This window comes from Chanodichthys erythropterus, chromosome 5 (assembly GCF_024489055.1).
Source record: "Chanodichthys erythropterus isolate Z2021 chromosome 5, ASM2448905v1, whole genome shotgun sequence".
NCBI classification, from domain to species: domain Eukaryota; kingdom Metazoa; phylum Chordata; class Actinopteri; order Cypriniformes; family Xenocyprididae; genus Chanodichthys; species Chanodichthys erythropterus.
The window spans coordinates 11,858,228-11,872,880 of record NC_090225.1 but is presented as its reverse complement, the minus strand read 5'-3'; the positions used below and the strand labels follow the sequence as shown (position 1 = coordinate 11,872,880).

Here is a 14,653-nt window from a genome sequence, read left to right as displayed (position 1 = left end):
GTTTGGAGGCCATTGAAGTCCACTATAAGGAGAATAATTTTGAAATGTTTTCATCAAAAACCTTAATTTCTTTTCGACTGAAGAAAGAAAGACATGAACATCTTGGATGACATGGGGGTGAGGAAATAAATTTCAAATAAAATTTTCCTGATAATCCTTTAATTTACATTGTTGTTCACTGATAATTCTCCCATTCAATGAGCTGTTAAAGTCTCCAAAAAATTCAAAATTCTTATTGTTTCATGGAATATTACATTGTTTATTATAGATGATTTATCAATCCAGCTATCCATTCTCCAAGCCGCTTCATCCTTTACAGGGTTGATTAATCTATTTACATAATTATAAAAAAAAAAAAAAAAAAAATTAAAAATGCTCTTTATTAACATCCCCTCCCTTTCACAATGACATCTCTTCTCTGATGTGTGCACTGGTGCGAGAAAGGGACTATAATACCTCCCCTCCAGCAACCTGTCACTCGCATGAAGCAATCTTCAATTTAGTTTTCACGCCCACTTTCTACGATCCCTATGGACATTCCCTAGTCCCTCTCTTCTTTTTTTTCTCTTTTGAGAATCTGTATCACTCAGATTTACATCACAATAGGGAAGAAAAGACAATCCTAATTTCTGGCCCTGTTTACACCTGGTATTAAGGTTTTGATCGATCAGATCACAAGTGGACAACGTTAAATACAGGTGTAAACGTTCTGAAAAGTTGTGAGCTTGTCCACTTTCGATCAAAATGCATTTGACCGGATTGCTTTCATAGGGTCATTTAAGAAATCAAGACAGAAGTGGTTGAAAGTGGACAAAAAAGATGGATTAAAACACCAGTTGTAAACTGCTATGTCTACCTGCAATCTGACTGACGAAATGCATTTTAATACCAGGTGTAAACAGGATCTCTGTTTCATTCCAACTTGAACTGCTGCAACTAGATCATTGAGTCAGTTGAACCTGAGCGGAATCATTTAGATTCGTAGTGTTCATTCAGACCAGTTTGGTCAACTGCATCGACCGATTTATTAAGATCTGGCTCCATAGAAAAATTTGTTTACATTTATGTCCCTAATAAGCTCTCATTAAGTTGCCAAGTAGAGCTATAGTGAATGTCAAGATGATCAGTGAGGTTTTTTTTTTTTTTTTTTTTACAGAACAGCTATAGCATATTTTATATCAGTCAATTTAACCACATTTATGGTGCTTTTTGTTCATTTTGGAGCTTAAAAGCACAATCCTGATTTACTTTAAAGTGGCCAGGATGCTCTGAAATATATCACCTTTTTTCTTCCATGAATGAAATAGTCATATGCATTTTGGAACAGCATGATGAGGTGAGCAAATAATGACAATTTAATTTTTAAAGTGAACTATCGCTTTGAATTTAAAACATTCGCAGCACAAAGAAAAGGACTTGAAAATTCACATTTGTCAGCCTATGTTTACTGTCTTCTTTGGCTTTTCAGAGCTCGCAAGGACTCCGAGGTAGCACTGGATGCTCAGAAGTATGTGGCCTTGGTCCGAGTGCTATCCAAACATGGCAAGCTGGAAGGTTAGTGGCCGCGTCTACGTCCATGTGAAAGCTTTGGTCCCTATTGAAATAATTGCAGATGTCCTCTTATTTTCAATATCTCGGATTAATGAAATAATTTAGTTTAGTTTGACACAAATAATGTGGGCCGTCACATTAGGTGTGCCTTGCCTCACATTTTAAACCACTTAGGATGTCAAGGTACAAATGAGAATTTTGTATTACTTATCACGTTGCTATCAAAAGCTTGCCACTTGCTTAATTAGATTCGTAAAGGCGCCGCTCAGAATCATACTTGGCGCGAGTGCTTCTGCGTGCAAGAGTGAGGTCCGAGACACCTGTCTATCCACAAGGGGACATTAATCAGCCATTATCTGAATTCCACGGTGGATTTCTCCATGCTCATGTAAGACGCAATTACAATAAAAGTGTTTCCTCTTTGCTTTGTGCACACAGTGATGGTGAAAATATACGCTCCGTCTCTCTTTTCACGATGTGTGTCACTCTTTGGCTGCCCCCTCCCTCTCGCTCGGACTCATCCTGTCACCGAGCGAGGGAAAATTACAGGACCGGCTGCACTTTAACAGAATTACCGAAATCCGTCCTGATACTAATGGCATATCATGTCGGGGAAAGTGCTTGAGTATTTCACACACACGCACATTTGCATGTGAATTCAGGCGAAAGTGTGTGATGAGGGAAGTGTGTGTGTGTGTGTGTGTATGTATATGTGTGTCCATCAGAGCGAGCCGGTGGCCATTAGCCCGCCGGTGTGCGCTCGGAGCTTGTCATTCACATTAACACACCTCAGCGCCCCAGCTTGCCCGCATCACCGCCGCAACCCGATCCGCTTGAAGATCATGACTCTTGGCACCGTAGCGCACCGGCTGCCCCGGCTTTTAATGGCCTTGTTTTTGTTTGAAACCTTTTCCCTGCCTGTTGTTCCTCCCTGTGTCTTTTTTCCCCCTCGTGTCCTCACATTTGTTACGGAGTTCGTAAAACGCTGTTGCCGGTTCACGGGCTGGCAGAAGGCCACAGAATGAGCCGGAGGACTAATGGGCTGTGTGATATTTGTTTACCTCAGTGTGTGTGGTATCAGACAGTAGGCCGGGATGCTCCGCTGCTAGTCGTCCATTCGGGCCCATTTACCACCAACAGCTGATTGGGTTTGATTAGTGGTTCTGTCAGATAGGAAGAATTTGAGCTGTCTGCCATCACAGAGCTTTCTTATATGGCTGAAACTCGGTTCAGCTCGGTTGCTGTTTGTGGTCCAGCGATGTGTGAACTGTGATCCGTATGACCAGAGAGTGGTCTAAGGGCTTCATTTGCAACTCAGAAGTCTGTCTTGCTCGTTCATCCGTAGCCTCAGGACACAATCATCAACAAGTCCTTGTAAATGTGCAAAAGTTTACGCACCTCAGAGCAGTGATTTAGCGCATGTGCATTGTCACATTGAGCTGTGACATTTCCACCCTATTCTGCTCATAATTTCATGCTATTTCTTAGGTTCTATGCTTACTGCTTATATAGGCAGCTACCTTTTAAGGCAGGATAAGTAATTGTTTTGAAACACTATACATTGGCAGCGTTTTCATTTAAAGTTTCTCTCACATCATACACATTGAGCTCTCATTACAAGCTTCTCAAGTGCTTGATGGACTCGGCACTCATGATTGATTCCAATATAGTGCAACAGTGACTGATTACTTCTTCAGAAATCTCATCTTAAACTCTGATAAACAAGACTTAAAGTTCTTTAACCCAGAATCTACCCAGAGAACCACTTCCGTCTTGTTGACGTTTCCATAAAATTGTTGAATTCTAGCGTGCATGACATGACCGTGTGATTGTTATTAATGTGTTGTCTTGTTACACAGCTTCATATGTATGCCCATAACACATTTCCCTTCGCAGGACAAAGTATTATCATTATTATTATTAGCCAGCTCTGAGATGAATCATGACACTACATCAATTCTAAAACTTAAATGTGTCCTAGAATTAAAAATTGAATTTATCTTGGTATAGTTGAATAACAAGAGTTCAGTACATGGAAATGACATACGGTGAACTCCATTGTTTCCTCCTTATATAAATCATTTGTTAAAAGACCTCAGAAGAACAGGCGGATCTCAACATATCACCGACTGTTACGTAACAGTCGGGGTGTACGCCCCCAATATTTGCATATGCCAGCCCATGATCCCAACATTATGAAAGGCATTACACAAGGGCAGCCAGTATTAACGTCTGGATCTGTGCACAGCTGAATCATCAGACTAGGTAAGCAAGCAAGAACAATAGCGAAAAATGGCAGATGGAGCAATAATAACTGACATGATCCATGATATCATGATATTTTTTGTGATATTTGTAAATTGTCTTTCTAAATGTTTCGTTAGCATGTTGCTAATGTACTGTTAAATGTGGTTAGTTACCATTGTTTCTTACTGTATTCACAGAGACAAGAGCCGTCGTTATTTTCATTATTAAACACTTGCAGTCTGTATAATGCATAAACACAACTTCATTCTTTATAAATCCCTCCAACAGTGTTGCATTAGCTGTTAGCCACGGAGCACAGCCTCAAACTCATTCAGAATAAAATGTAAACATCCAATTAAATACAATACTTATATTAAACTTTGTTTGTGCACTGTTTAAGGCAAGCACGAGCTCCGTGGGCGGAGAGCACGAGAACTAAAGGGGCCGCGCAGCATAAATCGGCTCATATTTAATGATGCCCCAAAATAGGCAGTTAAAAAAATTAATAAAAAAAAAATCTATGGGGTATTTTGAGCTGAAAATTCACAGACACATTCAGGGGACACCTTAGACTTATATTACATCTTGTAAAAAAAAAAAAAAAAGTTCGATGGCACCTTTAAGAAAAGATGTGTACTAAAAATACTTTTATGCTTAAATGAAATACTCTTGCATAGTGAAATAAAGTCTACTTAAGGGGTTGGTTCATCCAAAAATGAAAATTATTTCATTAATTACTCACCCTCATGTCATTCCAAACCCGTAAGACCTTCGTTCATCTTTGGAACACAAATTAGGATATTTTTGATGAAACTGTGTATGAGTCTGACAGGGTAGAGAAGGAATTGTTGAATAAAGTCATTGTTTTGTTTTTGCACACAAAAAGTATTCTCGTCGCTTTATAACATTAAGGTTGATTTTTATTGGTTGCTTTCTATCGGGCATAATAAAAAGAAACCTTGAATTTCATCAAAAATATCTCAATATGTGTTTCGAGGATAAACAATGGTCTTTGGGTTTTTAATGACATGAGGGTGAGTAATTTATGACATCAATTTCATTTTTCATGATATTTTATGATCACATTAATGATATTTTTATATTTTTGTATGATAAATTACTAAATTTGTATGTGGATATATATATATATATATATATATATATATATATATATATATATATATAATATATATATATATATATATATATATATATATATAATATAATATAATATATATATATATATATATATATATATATATATATATATATATATATATATATATATTTATTTGGATATGGGAGTGGGTGGTCATTCCTTTGTTGGGTGGATTTTGCCCATGGATTATAGGTAATATAATATTTCAGTAATTAATTATTTTTTTCTTTTTCATAAAGAAGTAATTACCCTGACTCAAGACTGACTCACATTATTGCTTAACCTCTGTGCTCATTTTAGGTCTGTCTAGAAAGGTTCATTTTGAATGTAAGAGTCAATTTTTTTCTATAGAAAAAATGAATAGAAGACCCCCAAAAAAGTATATTTAATTGGCGAGTACTTCAGTTGAACTCTGGGAGGTACATTAAGGCAAAGGCATCCCTCTCTGCATGACTTTCATCCAGCTTTAGCACATAGCCTCCTTTTATATGGCTTAAACGTTGTCCTCCATCAGTGAGCTGCTGTACAACAATGCTTGTTAAAGCCCTGGGCTATAAGGAAAGTACATGGTTGAGTGCTTAGAGCGACGGCCCAAGAATCAAGAGGTTGTTAGTTCTAATCCCCTCGTGGGTATCGCTGTCACGACGCCCTCCGGCGATCCACTTAACCTCCATTGCTTCAATTCATATCCAGCTGTTAACACATAACATGTGGCACTTTTTAGACAAGAGCGCTTCTTAAATGACAAGCCTCTATTTAAATGGGCTGACTGCTGGGATCTTGATAAAACAATCCTCAAAAATTAAAAAAGCAGTAAAGGATGAGATCTGTGCCCTAATAACAGCGTGACTGAGTAGATAAGTGAACGGAGCTTTATCATACAAAAGCAGCCTCTTAAAAACTCAGCATGACCCTGCTGAACCTCCTGTTCCCCGCTTCACTGTTCCTTTTGGCTCATCACTTTTTCTGACAGTATGGAGCGCTGCGTTGGATTTGCATAACAACAGGACAAAAATTGCAGGGTGATGAAGTGACAGATTGGAATTTGTAGGCTAAAACAAGCTGGCTGTCTGTTTGAGTGTGTGTGCACGTGTGTGGAGACTGAAGTGAACTGTGCTGTTGTAGGTCGACTTACATCATATATTTCCATATGCATGCTGTTACTCTCCATACTTGAGGTCCTTGTTATTGTCAAAACACTGTAGGAATACTCGTTGGGTAAAGGAGAGAGTTTTTTTTTTTCCCTAAATTATTTTTCCTACTGAAAACAGTATGCAAATTTAAGTAGGCATTTGTAGGTTGTTTTCCCTCTGCGCTCTCTGTGACTTCATTACACTGTTGTTTTTTAACAAAGTCTCAAGGCTGCGTTTATATGATCAAAAATACATTTAAACAACTGTTTTCATCATTAAAACAGTCATTAACTGTTTTAATTTTAAATATTTTAGATAATATTACTAAAAATCTAGATATTTTAGAATATATTACTATTTTTAATATTTTATAGTAATCCTGTAATGGCGAAACTGAATTTTCAGCAGACAGTGTCACATGATCCTTCAAAAATCATTCTAATATGCTGATTTTCTGCTCAATGAACATTATCAGTACTTTTTTAGGATTCTTTTGTAAAACGATATAAGATATGTGTCTTTTATTGTCACACTTCAGATAATAAAAGTGAATAAAAGTGTATTAACAAAATAAAATTAAAAGTAGAATTGCAGCCTGACGTAGCAACATTGACTCTATCTGTTTGACCAGTGGCAGATGGGCAGTGTTTAAGAAACTTGTTTGGACACAGTCAATATTGCAATTATTTTTGGTGATGCAGTTGGGAAAAAAAATTACTCCTAGAATAAAAGCAGATAAAATTCATGCAGATTAAATTGTAATTTAATTTGTAGTTTCCCAAGAAGTGTAAATACTGTGCGGTGGAATTAAAACATTGCTCTGTTTGAGTATCCCGACAATTGCTCAACCAATAAAGTGAGTTTTGGCAGGACTATCTGTTTATTAACAAATGGAAGATGTGTTCAAGAAACTGTCATTATTTTTGCAATTCGCTAATGGCACAGAAACTTTCACTATATCTTTAAGTACTGTGAAAAAATGGGGATGAACAGCAGTGCTGCTTTGAGTCATGGGAATTTGGAAGTTTGTCTGACTGCCTGTGGCCAACACAGACTCATATTCACACAGCTGTGATGATGGTATCCTCATTCTCTCTCTTTCGCTCCCTCTCGGTTCTAGATGATTAGTATCGCCAGTGCAAACAGGCCCTATCGGTATCAGCCCATTAGCTAGCCTCTAAACAGCGCGTAAACACATCTTAATTATCTGGCTTGGTGACAGAGCAGCTGTGGAGGTGGACCCTCGCCCCTCTGCCAGATGGGAGCATCGCCCAGTAAAAAGCCTCCATTACGGAAGCGGAGCTGCAGCGTATCCACGACCAGAGCCCGCCGAGTTCACGCCGGGCACTCGCCGCACACCTATAATTTCCCGGCATGCTTTTGCAGGGAACCGTGAAAAAAAAGCCTACTATTGTGGGGGCCTCTGTAATTGTAGTCTCGTTTAGAAATGCAAGTAGTAATTAGCGGCGAATTGGCATTATACGGCAGCATTTGCATCCCCGCTGGGTGTAAAATGTTGTTTTAATAGCGGTTTGTTTTCCCCACATGAAATTATCTAAGGGGGCTTTTATCACCTCTTCCCCTCTCTCGCTCTCTTTCGCACTCTCTCGTCTGGCGCTTGCCCATCAGGGGACGGCAAAGCGCACAGATATACAAATAATCTTCACAAGTCTATGAAACAGTCAACGAGATGGTTAAACCTTTGTATGAACTTGCAGTTTAGTAAACTGCGCCCTGAGTACCAAGCAGCCACTAAATATAGTGGTTGCATACCATATATCACTAGTTGCATTGTGTAGAAGTTTCAAGCAGTGATGTGCAAAGTTCGATTGTTGATTAACTAGTCAAAATGTCTGATATTTTTGCTAATCTATCTTTCTCTCTCTTGTGGCATCATGCAGAGGCGATAGACATGCTGAAGGAGATGAAGGAAAAAGATGTGTTATTAAGGGACAGCACGATCAGTTTGCTCACCCTAACGATGAACACAGCTGCAATGAAAGGAGAAGCCGACACTATTCGACGCCTCCAGGAGACCATCTTCACTTTGGGCCTGGCCAAACCATCCAATAACCTCTGCTCACCCCTCATTACTTGCTATCTGGAGAGGTAAGTAAACTCAATATACTGAGAATCTTGCCAAACGTTGATGCTGTTCTTGTATGTGTAGCACCTACAGCTCTGCACATTTTCTGAAGGATCCCAGCATTGGAACAGAATGCCTGACATTTATTTTTAACAAGGCTGCTGTTTAACCCTCCTTTTGCATTTGGGTCAGTATTGAAGCAGAAGAGGCACAAAATTGTGGTAACACTTTATAGTATAGTAATAAGAGTAAATTATACAGGACATTATTACAAGCAACTAAACCAAGCCGTATTTGTGTAAGGACACCACAAAATAAAGTGAAACCAACTTTATTTTAAAAAAACAACAACACAAACACAAAAAAAATCCTTTGGAAATGTCAACACTATCAATTTTTTAATTAACAAGTTAGCGGTTAATGTAGTAAAAACATGGTAATAACATGGTAACTATAAAAAACATTTAAATATTTGCATATTCACATGTTGCTAAGAGAAATTGATCAGACACAATGTGGTTTTAATTGAAAATGATTAAATAATTAATGTTTAATAAGCTTAAGTTCCACTGGGTCATAACTGACCCGGGAATGCAAAAGGTATATGCAGATGTTGAAACCATTGACAAGGTCAAGTTTAACCTTAACAGTTTTCACAGCACATTTCAGTGCAGATTGTTTTGTGAACCTGTAACAATGTAATTCAGACTTCAATTAATTCAGAATCTATTATCAAAAAAATAGGGCTGCACAAACTACTGGCCTCAACAGTGAAACCGCTAGGGTTGGGTATCGTTTGAATTTGAACGTTTTGAATTTGGCTGTTTTCAACTACAATATAAATATCAAATCTATGAACTTGAATATAAATATTATAAATTATGAATATATTTTCACAGGGGTACACTTTCCTCAAGAGAGCTTTATTTTTGAAAACGTCATGAAAACACATTTACACATGAGTGTATGATGCTGCAGGTACTTGAACATGTTACCATGTTACCACTGATGGGCTAACCTGGTGCAGAATAGCAAATAAACAATAAGAAACAACATGTAAAACCCAGTCCAGATTAGCAGCAGGTACAGTATAAAGTAGGGATGTGTCACGATTTTCGAATATTCGATTAGTCGATTTAATTATAGAATATCGAATAGGTTGTGCGATTGTCGTTTTAAAAAAATCCTCATGTTTCCAATGGTGACACGTTCATGTAACCAGAGGGAGGCGCGCGCGCTGCCAATAACGCACCTAAAAAGCTGTTAACAGCAGAACATAGACAAGCGTGGCATATAACAGAGACGTTAAAATCAGTGTTCACACGACACACGTGCCGCCATTCAGGCTGCTCACAATGATATAACGAGTTTGGGCAGACTAAAATCAATATGGCTTGAGGTAAGCTTGCTGCGATAGTCGGTGTTGCCGGTGTTCAGGAACATCATCGTCATCATAACTTGTCACCGCTCCCGAATTGGCGCTAATTTGAAAGTGAAAGTAAAATCCCCTCAGTCATTCATGGTGCGTGTCCACAAAAAGGTGCCGGACTGGACAAAAGCGAGGCGAACGCCGTGAGCGAGCGACACTGATAGTCCACACTGGCGGAGAGCGAGCGTTTTCAGTTTATTCCTCCGGAAGCTCAACGTAGGAATTAATTGAAAGCGCTCGCTCTGCTTCGCACTGTTATGAATGGCCATGCAGATTTTACTTTCACTTATATTAACGAACATATTAATATGTTTTAGCACATTACAATCATTATATGGCTTGAGTTAAGACAGCATATTCTCCAATGAATTAAACAGTTTATCAATATCATACAGATTGAAAGCGTGAATGGTCTCTCTCCCACTGTTTGTGTGTTGATGCGTGGGTGCGGGGGAGGGCTGCGATTTTTCGAATAATAATCGAATAATTCCCAGCGATTTTCAAATATTATTTTTGCTTGAAATGCCCATCCCTAGTATAAAGGCAGCGGAGGACGGTCAGCACAGCGCGTCAAAGACGGGGCACACATTTATTTCTACTTCATGAACTCGGAGGTGCTTTATCATGTTCGACGTGCACCTTCCTATGCACGAAACATTCTTGCCACAAATGTTTCGAAAAGTGAAGCCACACTTTGGACCGCCGACGCACACTAACCATGTTCGACTCGCTCGGTTATGCCAACAGTTCCGGTGGACGCTTCTTCGTTGGCATTCAGCGGTTTCTTCTTCCAGTCGGGGGACTGTGAATCGAAACTAGGAATCGAAATTTAAACTTTTGAACGATTCCGGGAAAATCGCAAAGCTAGTCCCGTTTCCAATCGATACTCGATACCCAAGCATAGAAACCGTAGCCTGTAAATATGCTGTAATTCATTTCACATTCAAAGATGTCATGTACTCAGAAGTCAGAAAACATAGGGCAAGTGATGTATAACTAAATTCTGAAGAAACCTTTACTAATATTTATTAGGTCTCAGTCCAAAAATTATGGTATGACCTCTCGAAGTAGCGAGTTTGGTAACAACATGAATGTAATCTGAAAACAAACATTAATAACAATGTTAGATTGTAAAGGGCAGAGTTCCGCTCCTCCCTAAGCTTGTCGTCTCACTGTTCATTTCATATAATCTGTCATTACCTTATAGCAAAATGCAGCATGAGGGGAAAAGGAATTAACTTCCACAAGTTGGGCCCCTCTGTTCCGCCCTCCATTCGTTCAGGTCTATTTGTAAGAGCGGCTTTTAAGCAGATCAACTAATTTGCATGTTAATTATGCACCCTGTGCTAATTACTGGATTTTCCTGGGCCATGCGGTGCACTGCGTAAGTGCCTTTCCCCCACCCCACTGTGGAATATTGAGGTTGGCAATACACCTTCACTGATAGCTCTATAGTCAACACACACATACACATTCAGGCTTCCTCTGTGCCCCTCAGAGACTGTTTGTTTTTCTGTCACTTGAGTGCCGCAACCACACTGGCACGTGCATGCTTTAATTGCTGCCTTGTGTGCGATAAGGTTTCCAATTTAGCTCAGGTTCATTAAGGAGCAGATACGGAGAGATCAGAGCGACTCTCAGCAGAGACTCTGATAAACCATGAACGTTCACGTCATGTCACACACACACACACACACATGCTCTGACTGGCAGCCACACATCCCAGTGGAGGAGAGCCATCTCAGAGTTCACAGCAGCCAGGCCTGTTTGGATACGGCCTTCGTGAGGAACTCTGTAGTACCTGTCTGGTCATATTGTATACAAGCTACTCTGAATATTTCGGTTGGAGACAAAAAGAATAATGACCCAGATGAAAGGCCCAGGCCCTGATTAGATCCTTTTATTTATTATTTTTATTTAATTTGACATATTTGATAATGATTTCTAGGAAAATATTAAATGTATTCATGCTTGTGAAGTGGTAAAATGGCTACATTCTGCAGAATGGATTTAAACATGGTAAAATGTTACTCTATGGTTCGTGGTGGCTTGAAGTGTCGTGAAATTAGCTAAAATATAAAGAAATTAGGGCTGACCGATATATCGCATGCGATTGTCACGCGCATTTCGTCAGTAAAGCCGGTTCCCTGATTACCGCTAAATCACCATCACCTGCTTTCAAATGGAGGGCCATTTAATAGACAGAGCCGTAGTTCACTGACAATCCACGCAATATCGCGTTCATATCGCAGATGAATCACCTTCGATAATGAACGCGATATTGCGTGGCTTGTCAGTGAACTTAGCGGCAATCAGGGAACCGGCTTTACTGACGAAATGTGCGTGACAATCGCATGCGATATATCAGGGTCAGGGTCGGCCCTAATAAAAATGCAAAGGGCGAATGATATAGAACTTCATAAATGTGTGTGGAGTTCTGAGGTGTGTGATATCATTTGAATCCTGCTTGTGTGTGTATATAACCTGCCCGGCCAAAAAAAAGGTGCTGTTTGGATTTAAATGGGGAAATACTCAATAGTCTATGATTAGATCATCTATGCTATGATTATGTTTCTAGCATGTTATATGTTTGGGAATAGTTCTTCTAACCATAATTGATGGAGTGTGTAGCTTTTCATTTCTTAAACAATGATGTAGGAAGACACATCATGGCCATATTTCAGGATGACAAAGTCAAGATTCACCAGGGTTAAAATTGTGAAAGGATGATTTAGAGAGCATGAAGAATAATTTTCTCACATGAATTGGCACCTTTGAGTCCAGACCTTAATTTCCCTGAAAGTCTTTGGGATGTGCTGGAGTAGACTTTACAGAGTGCCCACCTCTTGCATTGTCAATACAAGATCTTGACCAAAAATTGTGTTTGTATATATCTGTAAGAAGACAGATATAAATATTGTTTATGCTTTTCATGTAATATATTTTATTTCAGTTACTGAAAACTATTTTTTATTTTAGTTTAGTTTTAACAGTAACAACTCTGGATTGTATTTATCATATTTAGAATACTTCTTGGTCGATAAACATGATTATAAGATATATGGTATATTAGTACTAATTTAGCAATGATGGTGTTTTGACTTATTCTTTAATGCTTGATTTATTTTTATTTTATTTTTTTACAATATTTTTTTCCCTCTGCAATTGTTCAGTTAAGATTACTTATGAAAGGTAGTTAGCAGTTAGTGCTTTTTTTTTTTTTTTTTGTCAGTATTGTTGTTTGATTAATATCTGCTTAATTTTGTATTTGGATGTAGTCAAAAGGATGGGTTGGTAAATGATTTTACTATTAAATTCCTTTTGTTTTATCCAAATTTTGGTGAGTAAAGCAGCATGAAGTTGAATCAGGACTTTATTAGCTTCAGAAAAGCATGTGTTGTGCATACACACCATGAATACACCAACAAAAAAAATGCATTAAGGTGACATTTTGTCCAATCAGGACTTGACCTAAAATGCCTCACACCCCTTCTGTAGACGACTCTTTTATCATCTCTAGAATGATAGAATGTTCTCTTCGTTCTGCCCTCATCCATCTCTCTCCACTCATCTCTGTCTCCTCTTTGGTCTGGGCTGCGCTAAAGAGGACAAAGCGGTGTGTGTCAGTGTCTCGTCAGCATGTCAACTGTAATGACTTAATGAACACTTCTCTATGGGATTAACTCTGACAGCCGTCAGCCCGTCTCCACGACAACAGCAGCCGCCGCTCCCAATCCGTATCCTCCATCTCTAATGAGCCTAACAAAGGGAATTGCCAGAACTTTTTTTGTGGAAGGGATGTCTTTGAGGGACAGGAACTCCATAAAGAGGGAGAGGATGTCGAAGGCTATCGGATGTTTGTTATAAACTGTGTCACTTGCATAAATATTGAGGATGGGCAGTTTTTGAAAAGTTTTAATTGGGACCGTTTACTTTCAGAAATCATTGCCGTATCCTGTTTTGTTTGATCAGTGTATTTGAGTCAAACCACTGAGCATTAACCCTCCCTAACTAGCAACACAAGCACACACACTTCAATGTAAAGGAAAAAGGAAATATAAAAGCAGTCGTTCTCTTTTGAAAGTGGAAAGGGTGATAACATGGGTGCCAATCTTGGTAACAAAAGAGATGGGAGTCAGGGATGTAGGGAGAGTGTCACGAGAAGAGGAGGTTCAGAAGAGGGGTGGATGAAATTAGCTTTCTTGTCTAATCCTTCAGGTTCCTCGCGCAAAGCACTCGCATTCGCTTTTTTATTCTCCTTCAACTTAATTGGCTGGAAAGTGCTTGACATGCAAAGTTAGTGACATTAAGAGGAACATGTTGCAGTAAGCCTGAGCGCCACTGACAGCTAAATTGTATCCGGGGAAATTATGAAGCCTTCAACATGGTTAATTCTTTTTTGGGGGACTTAGTTAGGCGAGGATGGAGAAGGGGGGTTGGGTTTTGAGGGAGGGGTGGGGTAATTGCCGTTGTGGGCGACTCATCTCATATTGATGGGAATTGTGAAGAAGTCTTTTGGTTTTATGCCGGCTATGCTTTGGGGGGCTGGGAAGCGTAACATCTGTGTCAAATCATATTCAAGTGGCATTGTAAATAAATGTAGTTCAAGGAATTTCTGCTTCCATCAGGCCTTGTTGGTAAACAGAACCATTTAGAAGTTCTGCTGAGTTTAGACATTTTAAATTGAAATTATAATATAATATAATATAATATAATATAATATAATATAATATAATATAATATAATATAATATTGTATATAATTTAATATATTGTAGTGTCTATTAATATATTGTACCCTCTACATTGTTAATAGTGAGGTCTTTATTCATTGCCACTGTAATTAACACTGTTGTTATTGTTTAATTAGCTCGTAGTAAAGGATTTTTTAATTGGTAATTGGGAGTAAATAGTTCTCACTTTAGATTAGGTCACGGAAAATGAGAAAATGTTAATTAAGTGCTTTAAACCAACCTTTCTTAGACATTAATTGCTTTCATATTCAGTGTTCCTTAAAATGTTTCCAAATACATTAAGCACACACATACC

General features: G+C 38.6%; 2 protein-coding genes across 3 annotated transcripts in view; one reads left to right on the top strand and one right to left on the bottom strand.

The window, feature by feature from the left end:
• lrpprc (leucine-rich pentatricopeptide repeat containing) overlaps nucleotides 1–14,653 on the top strand; it is a 66,733-nt gene that overhangs the window by 21,030 nt on the left and 31,050 nt on the right. Inside the window, exons 22-23 of the mRNA XM_067386083.1 lie at nucleotides 1,469–1,554; nucleotides 7,992–8,199. Of these exons, the coding sequence (XP_067242184.1) occupies nucleotides 1,469–1,554; nucleotides 7,992–8,199 (294 nt within the window). The remainder of the gene's footprint in view (nucleotides 1–1,468; nucleotides 1,555–7,991; nucleotides 8,200–14,653) is intronic.
• Nucleotides 12,911–14,653, bottom strand: part of abcg8 (ATP-binding cassette, sub-family G (WHITE), member 8) — a 45,264-nt gene continuing 43,521 nt past the window's right edge. For both annotated transcript variants that reach the window (XM_067386085.1, XM_067386086.1), the window contains exon 15: nucleotides 12,911–13,204. In XM_067386085.1, the coding sequence (XP_067242186.1) occupies nucleotides 13,087–13,204 (118 nt within the window). In that variant the 3' untranslated portion in view covers nucleotides 12,911–13,086. The remainder of the gene's footprint in view (nucleotides 13,205–14,653) is intronic.